Source organism: Mercenaria mercenaria, unplaced genomic scaffold, assembly GCF_021730395.1.
Source record: "Mercenaria mercenaria strain notata unplaced genomic scaffold, MADL_Memer_1 contig_3604, whole genome shotgun sequence".
Taxonomy (NCBI): Eukaryota; Metazoa; Mollusca; class Bivalvia; order Venerida; family Veneridae; genus Mercenaria; species Mercenaria mercenaria.
Window position 1 is genome coordinate 33,842 of NW_026461760.1, and position 19,169 is coordinate 53,010.

Below are 19,169 nucleotides of genomic sequence, written 5' to 3' on the forward strand. Positions count from 1 at the left end.
TGGTACCAAAGAGTGAGTAATTTCAAACTTATAATAAGAATTTAACCTTCACAAAAAGGTATATATAATTTAGTCAGTTACAATCTTGTTTTCAGAAAGTTGCCATCTCATATTTTAAGTTTGTCTGGTAAAGTGAGGTATGTGTCACCCTGTATCATTCTTTGACAATCTTGGTCAAGTTTGAAATGGGCTACCTGAGATCAAACATATGTCAATAGACAAACCTTGTCAAAACTCTAGAGGTCACATTTTCTGTTTGATCTTATGATGCTTGTCTGTCTGTATATATGTTTTATGTGATATTGTGAATACCATGAATATTCAATCGACTTCTGGTCGTCAGATGAATATTGAACTGACTGCTGGAAATCAGTCATCAGTTGAAGATTTACGTTTCTTCCTTTTAAAGTTTCATGCATAACTATAACTAATATTTTGCGGTAACCTGCGCCAGATAAATGACAAACGGGGGGGGGGGGGGGGGGGGGGGGGGGTAAAAGTAAGTTGAATATTCAACTATCTACTGTCCTTTACAAACGAGTGAAAGCACTTGTATACCTGTTTGTCAAAACATCTGACCCCGCGTCCCCATCTGGCAGGTGCAAGTATTTGAGGTTACTACATGTAGTAATGTATGGAACATTTTAAGTGGTCATAACTTTCTAAATATGCACTGAGCACTAAGGGCCTTTAATTTAATATAATGTGGAGGTGGGGCTATGTATGACATTGACAGTAGAATCTTGAATCAGCAACTGACAACTGATTTCCAGGAGTGAGTCAAATATTCAACTGACAACTAGAAGTCGGTTGAATATTCCAACTGACGACTGGACACCAGAAGTAAGCTGAATATACAACCGACATCTAGAAGTCGGTTGAATATTAAACTGACGACTGACCGCCAGAAGTCAGTTGAATATTCAACCGACGACTAGAAATGACGACCAGAATACAGAGCAGTTTGAAAGAAAAAAATGCCATGATGGTTCACCTGAATTTCAGAGCTTAAAGGGGCTTTAGAGTATACAACTTTGGAAGGGCCCTAGTATGCTCCAAGTGTCAAAAGTGTCTGAGGTAGTAGATATTTTGTTTGTTTTGGGTTTAACACCGTTTTTCAACAGTATTTCAGTCATGTAACGGCGAGTAGTTAACCTAACGAGTGTTCCTGATTTCTATACCTGTACAAACCTGTTCTCCGCAAGCAACTTCCCAGCATGAATCAGATGTGGAGGACTAATGATTTCACACACAATGTGGTTTATCAAATTGTCACGGAGAACATACGCCCCGCCCGAGGATCGAACTCTCGACCCCGCGATCCGTAGTTTAACGCTCTTACCTACTAGCTAAGCGAGCGGGCTCCAGATGTAGTAGAAGTTTATTACATTTATAAGGGTAAAAAGTGAAAAAGAGTTCAAAATGTATCGTTCTTATGTCTTTAAAATAGGATGGTAAAAACACACAGAGACAAGTGCAGCAGGTTGAGATAATTTTGGATTTCTCGTAGTAACGGTTATACTTTTACCTCTAGCGGTCCTAAATGAAGCCTAATGTCTCATTTGCGTAACTTTTGGAGAGGACCTTATAATGATATTACAGACCAAGTATGAGAAAGATGCATACAGCGGCTCATGAGGTATTATTTAAAGCTGTTTCTATATCAAGCTCATGTGACCCCAGAATGGGGGCTGTGGGCTGTATGCCCCCATTGAACATGTTTGAGAGAGAGGACCTTACCATGATGTTACATAAATTGTGTGTGGAAAATCCATTAAAATGTTGATGAGAATAGAAGTCATTTACAGCTATTTCTATTTTTAGCTCTAGCGGTTCATTAAAAGGTCGTATGTCCACATTTTATTACATGTTAGAGCAGAACTAAAATGATGCTTCAGACCAAGTTACATAAAGATCCATCAAGCTGTTTAGAGGAAGTAATTTTAAGGTCTATTTTTAGCGATAGAGGTCCCATATGGGGACCAAGCTCCCCCATTTAAAATAGTCTGGGAGAAAATTATAATGATGCTACAGATTAATTTTGATGAAGATCCATCAAGTGGTTCATCAGTAAGAGTTATTCAAAGTTATAATTTTTTGTCTCTGGCTTCCCCGAAATTTAGTCAGGCGGAACCATTTGATAAACTTGATAAAAGGTCTTTCCGGATGCTTCATACCAAGTTTTGTGCAACTCTTATCATTAGTTGCAGAGGAGAAGATGTTTAAAATGTTATATGGATCATAACTAATAGCATATACTAATTTGTCGCTGTTGCAGACGATAGAGCAGAATAAATGTCAATCTATATTGCGAAAGATCCATTTTCGCAGGTTTGAATCTCATAAATTGCATAGCACTTTCCCTCTTTTTGAAAAAATCATTTTCTTTTTATTGTACGCACTTTTCAGCATATGTCGCATTGGTTGCTTCACTCATGAATTTTAAAGTCTTAATTCTAAAGATCACTTTTTCATCAATTTGTTTGTTTTAGGTTTAACGCCGTTTTTCAACAGTATTTCAGTCATGTAACGGCGGACAGTTAAACCAACCAGTGTTCCTGGAATGTTATCCGCAAGTAACTGCCAACTTCTCCACATGAATCAGATGTTGAGAGTGAATGATTTCAGACACAGTGTTTTCTATCAAATCGAAACAGAGAACAAACGCCTCGCCAAGGGATCGAGATCACCGCATTCCGAGGATATGCGCTCTCTCTAGAGAGCTAAGCGGGCGTGCTCACTTTTTTTATTAAATCTATAATACCATTCCGTTACAGAATAAAACGCAACAATACAAATAAGTAAATATTACAGGTGAAACTGTTCGTATATTCTTAAATGTTTGTAAATAAAACTGTCCCGCAAAACACATTCTAGCGTTTCAGTTTGTGTGCATTTATTTGAAAGTTTCCCTTTCATAGGTTAATGAATGTTTGATTTCAGCGTGACTCAAAATCCAAAACAGTTGCATAAAGTATAGAAACAATGAAAGCTGTAAAGAAACAGACTTCTGAATCCTCTCGAACAAGAATCTTACACTCTGCTAATGGAATAATTTGTAATTAACTCTCAGCAAAAAAAAGAACTACATAACAATTTAAGAATATATAAGGCTTTTTTCTTTTTCCGATATTTACTTAGTTTATTGGAACATCGAATAGCTTAAAATATCAAAGGTTTCAACATAAACTATTTTTTTTTTCACAAGTGTGGTGTACAAGCACTTGTTGGACATTTTAAAAGTAGACTCTGTATATTTAATCAGAGGTTTAATGAAAATAAAATGAAAGCGAAAGGGTCATAACAGTCACCTGAGTTTCTGAAATTAAACAAACTATAGAGTGTGCAACGTTGGAAGATAAATATCATATACTCCAAGGGTCGGAAGTTCCAGAGAAAGTACAACTTGATTACATAAATAAGTGTGATAGATGACAAACAATCCAGACACTAAATGCTTCCTCGGTCTTCAAAACTGGATGGTCAAAATATATATGTAGACAATTTGAGTAGGCTATGGTGTTCTGAAAGTTTCTTTGTAATGTTTATCTACATGCAGCGGATCATAAGAAGAAGTTGTTTAAAAGGTATTTCTATTTTTAGCTTTTGTGGCTCATATAGGAGGGTAGGGTGCTCCACTTGAACAAGTTTGAAAGAAGACCTACAGATCAAATATGTTGAAGATCATCTCCATTTCAACAATGTTTGGAGAGAACCTATAATAATGCTACAGACAAGTTTAGATAAAGATCTATCCGGCGGTTCATGAGAAAAAGTTGTTTAAAGGTATTTCTAGTGTCTCCTTATAGGGTCTAAGTGCTCTCATATGAAGGAACATGCAAGAGGACCTTACAGTGATACTAAAGACCAAGGCTTATCTTTTCAGGGGTTCATTTGAAGAAGTCGTATAAAGATATTTCTATTTGTAGCTGCAGCAACCCCTTAAAGGGATCAAGCGCCGCCATTTGAACAGAACTTGGAAAGGACCGTACAATTATCCTTCAGACACTGTTTAATGTAGATCAACCGAGCCGTTCATGAGAAATATGTATAACCATGCTAATGATCAGTTTATTGAAAAACCATGAAGAGGTTCATCAATTAACGTCATTTCAATATATTTCTCTTTTTGGCTCTAGAACCATAAAATTGCCAGGTGAAATATTAGATCCAATTTTGGGCCAAAAAGGGACTAAGCTGAGTGCAACAGTTCTACTTATTCTTCGAAGAGTTGATTAATTGAGTAAAAAGGAGCAATGATTTTGAAACAGGAGGGATATAATGACCCTACATTTTACACATTGCTTGACCAAATTTGATACTTGGTCAAACATGGAAAATATATGCGAAATCATTCTGAAATCTGGCATGTGTTTTCTGCCAATGATATTTAGTATCTTCTACATGCATACTGTATATATACATGAAAAAGTGATAAGTCCTACTGAAATAATTTTAGCATGTGTACAAACTTACACAAACTTTTCACTACTCGTTTGGAACACAACTTGGCTCAGTAGTGTTTGGTGTTTATATAACAAACATGTAAACAAATATTTTTGCTGAAATATTTTATTCTGTAGTAATATTATGGAGCTGTTTTACTGATACGTCGTCAAACAATTGATCGAAACATAAGTTACTTTAAAAATTAAATACAGCGCTACCATTATAACAGTGCCAATAGTATTACTCAAACAACATACAGATCTATACAATACGCAACATACTTGATTCAAGAACATGTTCAATTAAAGCTGTAAAACTCTTTATACTTGTTCATAATGTCTAGCAAATGCACAGCTATAGATATATTTATAACAGTTTGTATTATTCCAAAGGCTTACGCATTTAAGTAATGGTTTTTGTTGAAGAACATTGACGGGATTTGGCATTGTAAATTTGTAATTCATGTGAAAATCTATTTTAAACAAAACAGCTAAAACGTTCACGTACCGCAAAAAAGTACATTAAATATATATGTAGCATTAGCTCCTTTGAGAGTTTTGGAACTGTTTATGCTAATTTCCATTTGTGTAATTATCTAAGGGTTTGTCCTTTCAAAAGAGATCGTAGAAAATCCACTGTATTGTGGCTCTCAGAAATGCATTTGCATTTATGCATTTAAGCATTAACTACAAAAACAAATTATTTATAAAATATAAAACAAGTGTTATTTCCGGTTGAATAATATATGAAATAATGTTTCATTTTATCTTCGATTCTCCATTGATCGTTATTTCACTCTGATGCAATCTATATGAAGTAACCTGATAAAATTAAATATTCGTTATATTTGAAAACTATTAAAAGTAAGGGTCGATTTCCCGGAAGCACAGATCACCCTCAACACAGCCATAACCCTAAAAACCTTTGAATGAAAATCATGACGTAGCTCAACCTTTGCCTTCTTTCTGGGTTACGACTTTCAATTTGTTGTGCATTGGCTCACTGATATATCACTTTATTACATACAGTACGTCCTCATTTGAATCACAAATATTAAAGTCAATGGGATAATGGGATTTTGTGTACCAATCATATGTGATTAGTCATAATAAGGGCGGTAGAAGTTATTAAAAAAGACAGGTTTAAGCTCAAAATATAGCGAACGTTTGCATTTGATTTCGTGGTTCATGAGTTAATCATTTCACGTATTCATCGTAAGTACATTAAAATGGTATCCGTAACTACTTTTTCACGTGATCGTCATCCACACTTGACGACGCAACGTCAGGATCAAAACGTCTGGCATACTTACATCATTTTTTGGTTTTAATTTTGGTCAAGTAATGGATTTGCCCAACACTTTTAAAAACAACTTATCATTTTTCATAGAATAAGTGTGCGTAACGTTTAGCTTGCTGACGGCAAAAGTTATTCTGCCTAAGTGATCAGTGCAGACCAAGATCAACCTGCACATCTGTTCTCTATTCAGTCAGTATTTTTCCACTAAACACCCCTTGGAATGATAAATGGTATTGCCAAAACTAAATGACAAACCAGTCCATTTTAGAAATTTAGCAGAGTAAAGGTTAATACATGTTAGGGTTTCACTGGATGTATTTTCGAAATCTGGTTTTCCTATCCTTGCAACAGCCTATGCAATTATGAAAAATGAAAACTGTTGTATATTTATGTTATACATTTACATGAACAGTTGCATCTTTAGCCGAAGTTCATTAAAAATAGAAGTTTATTTAATTAATATAAACTCCCTTTGTTCATATTGGATATGAAACCAAGATAGACTGAAAATGAATTAATTCGGAAGCTATAGACATTTTTAGAACTTACATACGGTTTAGGTTGTTGAAACATCCCATTGTCTATCAAATGCAAATGTAAAACTAGAAATTATATTGCAATCAAAAGAAATGCTCAGCTTTGTTAATTATACTGCCAGGAGAGACAGGTAGCTTACTCTATATAATGGGTCTTTTTGTTCGTTAAATCAATCTCTAATAGAATATACGGAAAGTGAAATATGTCATAAATGTTAAATGTGACTGACCAGCTGTAACTGCATTTAGTATATGTATGTATACACAAACAATTTTGTAGGGATGTAGGAAAACATGTTGGACAAATGAAAGACTGTGGATGATTGCAACAGCTAAACTCTAACCTAAAGCAACGATCAAGAGATGACAGTACTGCATCATTTTTCTTAAGTAAAGCAGACAAGATTTAAATGAAAAAGGGATGGCAAGTATCAACTCGCAATGACTGGCTTATATATTCCCAAGTAGTACCTAAGATAAACCCTGTTGGAAAAAATCATTTGTAATACCCAGACTCACGAGCAGATTCAAGATAGCATAGCAAGCATTTCATATTTTAGTAAAACTCTAATGTGTAAAGCTTTGAAAACAAGAAATTTACTTTGACTTACCTGGCTGTACAGGTGCAACAGTTTCCCGTGCCCGGGCTTGTTTATCTTTCTCTTCTTTTTTCTTTTCTTCCATTTTGATTTCTTTTGCTAAGGTCTTCTCCTGTTTATCCAAGAATTCAGTAAGATGTTCTTGATGTGATTCTCTTAACAGTGCTTTAAATGTTTCATACCCTCCGACACCTTTAGCACTTACTTTCTTAATTATCTCCCTAGTCTTGTCAGATGTTAATCTCTGTTCCTTAAATCAAAATACATGTGCCTGCATAATAATAAGTAAAACAATATAATGCTGATATATTTTAGGGAAGTATGCTAATACCCATACCCGATGACAATTATTATAGTAAAATAAATTGAAGTGTGAAACGTTCTTAGCCTTTACCCTGCTTAATTTCTGAAATGGACTTGTCTGTCATTTAATTTCAGAATCATCACTTCTTATTTAAAGGGGTGTTCACTGAAAATTTACCGACTGAATAGCGAACAGGCTAGATAATGCTCAGCCAGCACGGATAGGCTGATCTTGGTATGCACTGGTTGCAAAGACAAAACCACTTGCAGCCAGCAGGCTAACGGTTAATAATACTTTGATTTTGATTGATTTTCTTTTATTTGAATCGAAACTTGTTCTCGTGAGGAGAATTTTTGTCCATGAAAAGTATTTTAACAAATGTCAAAAACACAGCAAAAGCCATTTCAACAGTCTTTGTTTAAACAATTTATTACTATTTTGTATTGCTTGTTGGGTTTGGTTTGGTGTAAGTCACGCCAGCACAGTTTTATGTCATATGGCGACTTACCAGGACTTTATTTCAGGCGCCTACGGGCAGCTCGGTAGAACCACAAACCTTTCGTAAGCCGGTTGGATGGCTTCCTTACATGTCACAATTCTGCATCCCATGCGAGGTTTTAAACCCACAGAAGTTTGGGGCAAGTAATTCAAAGTCAGCGACCTAAACTACCCGTTCACGGAGGCCTCTTTTACTTTTTTTGTAGTTGTGTGTCGATAAGCATACAATTTAGCTCAGCCAGATGTTACATACAGTGCACCATACATGCAATGATTTATTTGAAGCCTTTCTCCGAAACTGGGGTTAGTTATGCAAGTGTGTTATTTCAGTACTATTTAAGTAAGCATAGACTTAATATACCTGAATATCGCGCACTTGAGTGTATGGTAGATAGTCCCTCTCCAAAAATAAGTCTAAAATCGAACCAGGATCAAGATCTTCCAAAAACCTTTGTTGGCTTTTATGTAACACTCGTTTGTAAAACTTAATATCTGAAGAATAAAAAAATAACAACCACGTATATACTAAATTAAATTTCAGTTTCTCTTTTCAGAACCTCCTTTCTACGAAACCCTATCTGTTTAGATAAAGTCAAATAATCCTATCTGCATGTAGATAAAGATATTAAGTGCAAAATACATGCTCGAACTGATATATAAGTTTTTAAAATCATATGACTAAGTATTCGTGAATAACAAAATCATGACAAAATCTATTTTAAATGTTTAATTATTAACTTGCCGGTATAATTCGAAATTACTTATTACTGTAAAGTGATATCTACAATATTAATCTCCTTGAATAGGTATAACGGAAACACAAATAGACAGACGATCATAAATTAACCCGGATAATAGTACTCTAAGTCTTGGTTGTCAGCAACTCCGCCCGAGCCACTTCCATCAAATACATTTTTAGCCTTTTAAAACAAATTTAACCGAGCTCAAGTCTCGAGCATACAAGCTTAAATGTTACATTTTCAACGTTTAAACAACTCCCATATACCACCAACGCGTTTAGGTCGAAAACTTCATAAAAAAGAAATACGAAAGAATAAAATAATGAAATGCAAGTCTTTACACTTCACGACTTCGGGAATTCTTAAACATCATAAAGCGTAAAATCGTAAAATGTAATATCGTGAATTCGTTTTTTTTATATAACACGATAACTTCACGATTTCACGTATTATGGCGAATTCCCAAAGATTTATGATCTCGTACTTCACAATTTCAAGTTTAAAGCTGTGAAGTGTGAAATCATGAAGACACAACCGGTCTTTCGTAGAAATGACTTTCTTTACATTTAATTATCACTCAGATTGTGAAAAGTATTGATTACATTATGGCAAGGATAAATATTATGGCCATGAGTATGTAAGCAGATAATGAAGAAATATAAATGTGAAAACAGCAAACTTAATCTACATCCTGTTAGCTTGAATACGATATGCACAGTCAATGAAGTCTTAACAGTTATTATAAAGGATCTACACAATGAAATATCAATAAAATAAAACACTATACATCTACTTAAGTTTATACTTTAAACATCTCAATTATAGTCACCTAAAGCTACACTATATCTAAATTATTCAAATAAATGCCTAATGACTAGGTTATCTTTTAATCTTAACCAATTTTGTTTGACACGTGAGTAGCACTTATATATAGAGTAAGGTAAATTTATGTGAATAGTGATTATGTCTTTCTGTAAGAACCACTTAACTTAACAGTATGGTAACTTTATTTGGGACCAACTTCTTTTTAGAGTCATGTTACTTTATGTGAGTAACACATATAGTACTATAGCTTCATGTGAGAACCACTTTATATTATCAGATTCTCTGTGTAGCACATAATTTTAAAGAATAGTAGCTTTATGTGAGTACTACTTAGTTCTACGGTGTGGAAAACGTATGGCAGATAACTTTTTCCATTGTATAGTAATTTAACGAGAGCCACATACTTCCACATAATGGTGAATTTACGTGAAAACTACATTTTCTGGAGGCAAGCAACTTTATATGCCGGACCATTCATTTCTACAGTATAAAGTAACTTTATGTAAGTACCACTTATTTATACAGAATGATAACTTTAAGTGTGTATAACTTGTCTCTAGAGGCATGAACCTTTATGAGTACAACATATATTTCATAAAAATGTTAACATTATGCGGGTTTTACTTATTTCTACAGTATTGCGAATTGTTCAAAGAACCATCCACTATGAAGAAGTTTTATTTGAGCATCACGTAATTTTATGGTATAGTAATTTTATGCAAGAGTCACCTATTTCTACAGTATGGTCAATTAATGTAATTTATGCAAGAGTCACCTATTTCTACAATATGGTCAATTAATGTAATTTTATGCCAGTGTCACTTATTTCTACAGTATGGACAATTAATGTAATTGTATGCCAGTGTCACCTTTTTCTACAGTATGGTCAATTAATGTAATTTTATGCAAGAGTCACCTATTTCTACAGTATGGTCAATTAATGTAATTTTATGCCAGTGTCACTTATTTCTACAGTATGGTCAATTAATGTAATTTTATGCAAGAGTCACCTATTTCTACAGTTTGGTCAATAAATGTAATTTTATGCCAGTGTCACTTATTCCTACAGTATGGTCAATTAATGTAATTTATGCCAGAGTCACCTATTTCTACAATATGGTCAATTAATGTAATTTTATGCCAGTGTCACCTATTTCTAGAGTATGGTCAATTAATGTAATTTTATGCCAGTGTCACCTATTTCTACAGTATGGTCAATTAATGTAATTTATGCCAGAGTCACCTATTTCTACAATATGGTCAATTAATGTAATTTATGTCAGAGTCACCTATTTCTACAATATGGTCAATTAATGTAATTTTATGCAAGAGTCACCTATTTCTACAGCATGGTCAATTAATGTAATTTTATGCCAGAGTCACCTATTTCTACAGCATGGTCAATTAATGTAATTTTATGCAAGAGTCACCTATTTCTACAGTATGGTCAATTAATGTAATTTTATGCCAGAGTCACCTATTTCTACAGCATGGTCAATTAATGTAATTTTATGCAAGAGTCACCTATTTCTACAGCATGGTCAATTAATGTAATTTTATGCCAGAGTCACCTATTTCTACAGCATGGTCAATTAATGTAATTTTATGCAAGAGTCACCTATTTCTACAGCATGGTCAATTAATGTAATTTTATGCCAGAGTCACCTATTTCTACAGCATGGTCAATTAATGTAATTTTATGCCAGAGTCACCTATTTCTACAGCATGGTCAATTAATGTAAGTATGATTTATTTCCTCTGTTTAGTGAATTTATGAGAGATTAATTTGTACAGTATAATAACTCTATCTGACAATCTCGTCTTTTAGAGTCAGGTAACTTATGTCAATAGTGTTTACGTCTAGAAGACAGTAACTTTATGGTAGAATCACTTATTTCTACACAGTATAGTAACTTTATCTGACAATCTAGTCTTTTAGAGTCGGGTAACTTATTTGGGTAGCATTTACTTCTAGAGGAATTTATTCTATGGGATAATCAGTTATTTCTACGGTAAGTAACATTATGGCAACTGTATTTGAAAAACACTTACTTCTAGAGTCAAGTACATTTATGAGTAAACCACTTTAAACAGTCACTTTATTTGAATATCAACATACATTCAAAGTGTAGATATTTCATTTGAGTAGCCCCTATTTTGTATAATTTTGTCTGAGAGTCACTTGTTTTTACAGAATGGTAAAGTGTAGGACAGCCATTTATTTCTACAGTTAGGTAACCATACGACAAGGGCACTTATTTCTAGTAGAGTAAGATTACTTTAAGTGGGAACCGCGTATTTCTACAGTACGGTAAATATTTATGAAAGTAACTACTTACTACATTAAGTTACTTAATTATAGTAGCAGACAACTCTTCAATGTGGTTACTTTAAGTAAATGACACTTATTTTTGCAGTATGGTAAATTTACGTGAGGCGCACTCATTGCTATAGTAATGTAACGTTTTTAGGGGACAGCTTATTTCTGCAGTACGGATACAATATGTAAAAGCCAATGATTTCTACAGTGACATAAGTGTATATGAGAACCATTAATTTCTACAGTACGGCAACTTTAAGTGGAAGTCACTTATTTCTACAGTCAGGTTACTTTATGTTAGAACCACTTATTTCTACATTATGTCAATTTTATGTGTCAACTGAATATAACTTATTTCTACAGTATGGTAACATTTATGACAACTTATGTTGGAACCACCTACTTCTAGGGTCACTTACTTTTACAGCGTAGAAAGTTTATGTAGTATGTTTTATGAGAGAACCACTTACCCATAAATTATGTTTACTTTATATACGAACTGCTTATTTCCATAGTATGGCCATACTGAAGCATTGGGTAAAAATTGATTCTATTATCTTTCCTTGTTTATCTTGTTTATCGCTTTTCTAAATCTCACCAAATCACGTGGTAGATGGGCCAAATCTCACAAAGTCACGTTTGCAAATATCACGTGTTACATTAAAGATGGGGAAAAAAAGAAAAATATCATGCAATAGATCAGGAATTTATCTACAAAATGACACCTTATTTGTCAAAAATCGACCGTGAACAAACAAAAAAGTTTTGTGTAAAATACAAAAGCCCTTACATTATCAGCAGTACATATCGCTATACTGGCAAAGTTTAAGTGCAAATATTTTGTAATTATTTTAAATGTAAGATACTAAAAATATATCCCATTAAGTTATAAAGTAGTTTCTTATCTCTGTATATTATAGGTATTTGCAATAAACGACAATTTTCAAAATGTTGTCGGAAAACTTTTATGATATAATTCTTTTCTAACTGTGTAAATGTAACTCATGAAATTGTTATGACTTTCCTTTCTTCTCTCTCTCCCTCTCTCTCTGTCTCTCTCTCTACCTTTCTTTCTTATTTTTCTTTTATATTTTTTTTTTTTTTTTTTTTGGTAACCCCGTTTATTTCAAATTGTATACATATATAGATACATATAAACACATGATGCAAACGTACATATATAGATACATATAAACACATAATGCAAACGTACAATTACATAAATTAATAATGTAAATATCAAGACATATTGTTCAACATGTAATCTTAGTGATCTATTATGTATACATATTTTTATAACTACTTCATATACTATCTTAAGTCGTATATTATCATTGACATTTGTTATCAGGCAATTTACAAATTGGGGTAATATTTTACGAAAATATGATGAAATGTGTATGAGAAAAAAAATATAGACAGGAAAAAAAGAGCACATATTTAACAGAAATATGCGCAAGTTGTTTAAGAAAAAAAAAGAAAAGAGGAGGAAAAAAGTGAAAGAGTGGGGAAACTGATTTAATAAAATGAAAAATCCCTTAATAACTCTTAGTAGACAGTTATGGTTAGCTCTATTAATAAAAGATCGGAATTAACAAGTTTTTATTTTTTAATATTTTGGTATTATTAAAGATGATATTTTGGCAGGTTAGGAAATATTTTACTTTGCTTTATTTCTTAAATTCTGTTGTTAATTTTGCTTAGTTATCTATCGTTTCGATAACTTGAGACCAATTCTTTTCGAATTCAGATATTTTATTATTTATGGCTGAAATGTATTTCAAACTTGTAAGTTTATCTTTAAAATAAACCTTGAACATTGGTATAGAGAGGTACCTACAACAGTTTTCTTTAAACTTTGTTTTATAAACATAATACTTTAGAAGTAAAGCAAGATAATTTCCAGCTCGATTGGTACAGGTATCATACGAAAAAATGAATTTTTTTTTCTGTAAATTAATGTCAATATTAAATCTTTCTTTTGCCCAATTACTTAAGTCAAATAAAAACTTATTAACATGTGCACATTCAAATGTTAAATGTTCTATTGTCTCTTGTTGTTGACGACAATATGAACATAAATTGCTGTCGACTTTATTTATTTTATACAAAAATGATTTAGTTACTAGAATGTTTTGATTTATCTTAAATTGAAAATTTTTTAGTTTGACTTCCTTGATTGTTTCTATATTTTTGCAAAATAATTTAAATTCTAATTCTGATATATGTCCTAATGTTTGGTTCCATTTATTTGGTATGTATATTTCCTTAATTCTTGTAATGGTATTATAAAAAGAGCTACTGCCCTTTTTATCTTTAACAAGTAATCTTAAGTATGGGTTAATATCTACGTTGTATTTGTGGACAGCTGTTTTATTATTTATTATCTTTTCTTTCCACTCGTTTGGTATATTATTCATAATTTTATGTAGGTCTAAAAATGTACCATTTACTGAATATATACGTTTTAACTCATCTATCGTATAAAAATTTCCATTTTCATTTAGAAGATCTATAACATTGATAATCTTATTCTTGTACCAATTGTTATTCATATATGTTTTGAATCTGAAGTTGTGATTATTCCAAAGAGGAGAATATAAAATTTGTTGCAGATCTGTAATATCAATAGATTCGCAAAGACAGTACCAACTTTCAAGAACGTCTTTCCAAAATGGATTTTGTATTCTCCCAGCCATTAACTTGGCATAACTTGCACCTAAAGTGAAAATGTTCTTGAAAGGAAAATTTATTAAATCTTTCCAAGTATCACAATTATTCAATGAAAGTCTTCTTAACCAGCTCAACTTCAAACTATGTATAAATGTGTTAATATTTATCATCTTTAAACCACCGGAATCGACATCATTTGTTATAATTGATCTCTTTACTCCATCCGGTCCATTTTTCCATAAAGATTTAAATGCTATATTATTTAATTGATTAATTAAGATTGACGGGGGATTTGGTAATGCTATAAACAAATGCACAAATTTCGAAATTACAAGCGATTTGATAACTGTTACTTTGCCAAATAAAGTTAAGTTTCTCTTTGACCACGAGCGTATCAAATCTTTGCATTTTTCTAATACAAGTGGACCATTTAAATCCCAAATATCTTTGACATGTGAAGAAAAAGTTACACCTAATATTTTTAGAGGTGTTTGCGACCAGTCTAAATGTAAATCTGGACATAATTTTATCAATGACTGACTCAATGATCCTATCCAAAGTGCTCTTGTCTTTTCAATGTTTATTTTCAATCCCGAAATTTTATAAAACTTGTCTAGTGTACTCAAACAGTGACGTAAAGATTGTTCAGTTCCATCTAGAAACAACTGCGTATCGTCTGCGTATTGACTCATTTTATATTCTTTGTTACTTATAGTTACACCTGAAATATTATTGTTCATTCTTATCATTAATCCAAGTATTTCTGCACACAAAATAAAAAGATAAGGAGATATTGGATCGCCTTGTCTGCAACCTCTTTCTAAACGAAAAAAATCTGACAAATGCCCATTTTGTAAAATACAAGTCTCACTTCCTTGCTGAAATAATTTTATCCATTTTCTAAAGGAAGGTCCAAAATTGAAATATTCTAAAGTTTTATGAATAAAATCCCATGAAATAGAATCAAAAGCTTGTTGAAAATCTATTGATAACAATAGTCCTGGAATATTTTGTTTTTCAGTTTCAAACAAAATGTCATAAATCAATCTTATATTTTCTCCAATAAATCTGCCTGCAATGAATCCCTTCTGATCGGTGTGAACTATTTTGTCTAAAAACATTTTAAGGCGGTTCGAAATGACTGTCGAAGCTAGTTTATAAATGACATTTAAAAGGGATATTGGTCTCCAATTTTTAAGGTATTGTCTATTTTTATTCGGTTTTGGTAAACAAGTAATAACATCCTGTTTTTGTGTCACTGACAATCTATCATTATTATACCCAAAATTAATTGACCGCAAGATAAAATGTGCAATGTCTTTCCAAAAAAAGCTAAAAAACTCCACAGTATATCCATCAAGACCGGGGCTTTTATTTTTTTTCATACCATTTACTGCAGCAGTGAGTTCGTCAAGTGTAATTTCTCCTTCTAGCTTCTGTGATTCCATATCAGAAAGTTTAAATATGTTTTCGCCAAAACTTTCAGTCAACGATACATCTGATGGTATAAAATTGTTTTTATATAATTTGCCATAGTACTCTTTCTGATAAGATAAAATATCTTTAGTGTTAAAAAGTTCTTTTCCATTCTCATCTATGAGTTTGTTAATTGTTTTATTTATAAAGTTTCTACTTTCTAGACCTAAAAAATAGCAAGTTGGTTTTTCACCAAGATCTTCATATCTACATTTTGGTCTTAACATAACACCTTCTAACTTATGTTTCCGTAAGTTTTCGAGATCTGTCTTCTTTTCTTGAAGTTGGACTAATATCATGTTATCTATAGTGTTATAATTACTTTGTATATCATTTTCTATTGAAACAATTTCTTTTTCTAAATCAGTCTCCCTTTTCATACTTTCTTTCTTCTTATATGATGAGTATTTGATAGTTTCACCACGGACAATGACTAAAAATGTTTCCAAAAATAAATGATCTTTTTTTTTCTTTTATATTGATGCATGAAGTAAGAATTACCAATACAACATATATAATAAATATAACAGACTGAACACTAATTAAAAATAATACTCTGTTGTAACCATTAGCTCTTTCTGTATCATCGGCTGCTTAACCTCATGAACTAAATTTTGAGTACCATTTCTTTCAATAGTGTGAGAATTACATATTTCTACTGCATTGATTTTATGCGAGAACAAAATATTTCTATAGTTTGGTAAATTTATTAGAGTAGCACTTATTTCTACATTATAGGCACTTTATTTATGAACCAATTGCTTTACAATAGTAGCTCATATTCTACATTACAGGAACTTTATGTGTGAATTATTTATTTTAAGGCTAGTTATCTTATGTGAAGACAACTTATTTCTACACTATGGTAACTTTCTTATCTGAGCCAAACGATTTAAGCTAAAGCCTTTCTACTGTATGGTAACTTTATGTGGGAAAAACTAATCTTTACAGATTTGTGACCTTGTGTGAGAAAAAACATATTCATACAGTCCTGTAACTGTATACTGAAAGATCTCATATAATCTATACGATACAAAGAACACAGTCAAGCAAAACAATGGAGTATATTCATGAAATGTACACACCCTTCACATCGATTAAAACTGGCTTATGTGGGACCGTTTCATATAAACACATTAAATGGACTTATTTGGAGTTGGACATGTAACAGTCATGCTTATATACAAACGTTCACATAAATTTCCTAGTTAAAAAGAGCATATTTGTTATAAAATGTAAGCTAGAAAAAAAGCCACATGTCCTGTGATATCATTTCTTACCGCTTATTATGTTTGTGGAGTCAGTTTGAAATAATTCGGTGCTTAAGTTAAGTATGAAACCTATTTACATGAAATGGACTCTGACGGCGAAATAAACCGGGACGAAGTGGGGATAACAAAACTTCAATTTGAAAAGTTTCCAGTAGCCGAGCTAAAACAAATACAACTGAAAGTGAAGTTTACATTAATTCGTTTTAGCTTGATTGTGATGAAACTTTAACGCTTATTTGAACCACTCTGCTCTGGTGTCCGTTTTCTGGAGAAAAAAACTCTACTGATGTCATATGAGAAGATGTGGGCGTGACCCCAATAGGGCTTGATCCCCGGGATGAGCAGCCGACACTTTAATCACAAGACCGCCACTCCCCTTTGCTCTCCAGTATAAACCATATGGGTTAGAAATTACTTTTTTATTGTTCTACATCAAAAAAATCTCCAAAACTATTCCAGTATCAAAATAAGATTTACCTCTAGATTTTGGCGCATGTGTTGTCATAACATCAATTAGTAAAACTCGTTACAAGTCTTTTCAAGTACACATTATTTTCATATGAATTCTCCACTTTGTTTAGGTCATATCAATATTTGTTTGATATAAACGCAAGTCTGCATAACTCTGTAAAAGGACTAACAAAATTTAGCGAATGTCAAAATATGTCATACTACCACTATATTAATGTCTTTCATTACAAAACTGCGTATTGGGTTTTCAAAACCTTCAAACTGATTTACAGTTTTGCTGTAATAAAGTACAAGGAGATTATACAATAAAGTTCAATGTGCAATTGTCACGCCGGGAGAGGTAAGATAAAACGTAGTTAACAATATGCTAACATGTTAGGACCGATACGAATCATTTCGTTCGGTGCAATCAAGGGTTTTCTGGCGAAATTATTAATCGAGGTATTTGAAAGAAAACCTTGATTGCACCCAATGCCATGCTATTTGCGATAATGCACTCGTATCGGTCCTCTAACTGCTTTATCACATGGAGAGACATGATATCTTTCTTTTCCAAACTGATGTAGATTTTCTTAACAAGAGTTCCCCACTGGTAGCCCTCAATGTCATATGACCTTTGTCTGAGTGGTCCAACAGCTATGCAGATATATATCGCCATCCTTTTCCTATAAATACAGTTTTTTTTTCAGTTGTCGGTACAGTTCCTGGCTGTGAATAATGTTACCACGTATATCGAAAATGAAAAATCTTTTCAAAGAAAAATTGCTACACCATGCGATAAATTACGATATCTCAACGAAAAAAGATACATTGTCGCTAAATATAATAATTGGAAACAATAATGAAACACTTGCAAAATGCTTCTAAGATTTAAGCACTTATATTATCAAAATGGGATTTACCTTTGGTTACAGATTTATTTACAGCCATGACATCAGACAATATAAAATGTGTTCTGTCTCCAATTACTTTTCTTTTCATCTAACTGCTCCATTATTCAAAGTCCTCAAATATATTTTATTTACAATTTACACCATTTCCAAAGATCTCTTTTTACAAAACTTAAACTCGTCAATAACTAACTGCATTATCTTCACGATAGTTTGTTACTGATTAACAATATGGCTACATAACTAAATTTAAACATGTGTAAACAAAAATGACGTACACTGATCTATGTATAATTTCATGAAATCGGATATCGGATATGTAAACGCATTATCTAGGTACAAAACTCCTACTTTTTTGACAAGTGTACGGTGTACCATTTAGGTCAAATTTCTGCTTCGCGTGCGCACACACTGAACGTATAAAAATATGCGTGATGCATATATATATATACGTCACCACGGGCATGTTATACGTGCACGTGTAGATAAGCAAATGCAGTATTATATGTAGTGCGTGTGTTTATAAACGAACACTTGTATTTATGTGAACACGTATTAATGTTTGCCTGCACATTCATATATGCATGCACGCGTAAATATTCGTCCACCTAAAACACGGTGGGGAAACCAAGAATGCAACGTCATCAAAAACCAGCGCAAATGAGCTGACCACACACAAATTTACGCCGATTCAGGAAAGAAAAGTCTTGTAACTTTTTTATTACTGCAACTTTCGACTCGAGATAAGGAGCACCGTACCCGGCCTGGAGTAAACTATTCTGCGGTGGTGTTCCATATTGTACGTATAGCTTTGATTT

General features: G+C 32.7%; 1 protein-coding gene across 1 annotated transcript in view; it reads right to left on the reverse strand.

Annotated features, from left to right (window-relative positions):
• The window catches only part of LOC128553225 (uncharacterized), a gene marked incomplete at its 3' end in the record, with an annotated part of 48,813 nt that extends 30,214 nt beyond the window's left edge, over window positions 1-18,599 (reverse strand). Inside the window, exons 1-3 of the mRNA XM_053534348.1 lie at window positions 18,364-18,599; window positions 8,047-8,177; window positions 6,896-7,133 (exon numbers count right to left, since the gene is read on the reverse strand). Coding sequence (XP_053390323.1) covers window positions 6,896-7,133; window positions 8,047-8,177; window positions 18,364-18,442 — 448 coding nt within the window. The remainder of the gene's footprint in view (window positions 1-6,895; window positions 7,134-8,046; window positions 8,178-18,363) is intronic.
• Between the last annotated feature and the right edge of the window lie 570 nt (window positions 18,600-19,169).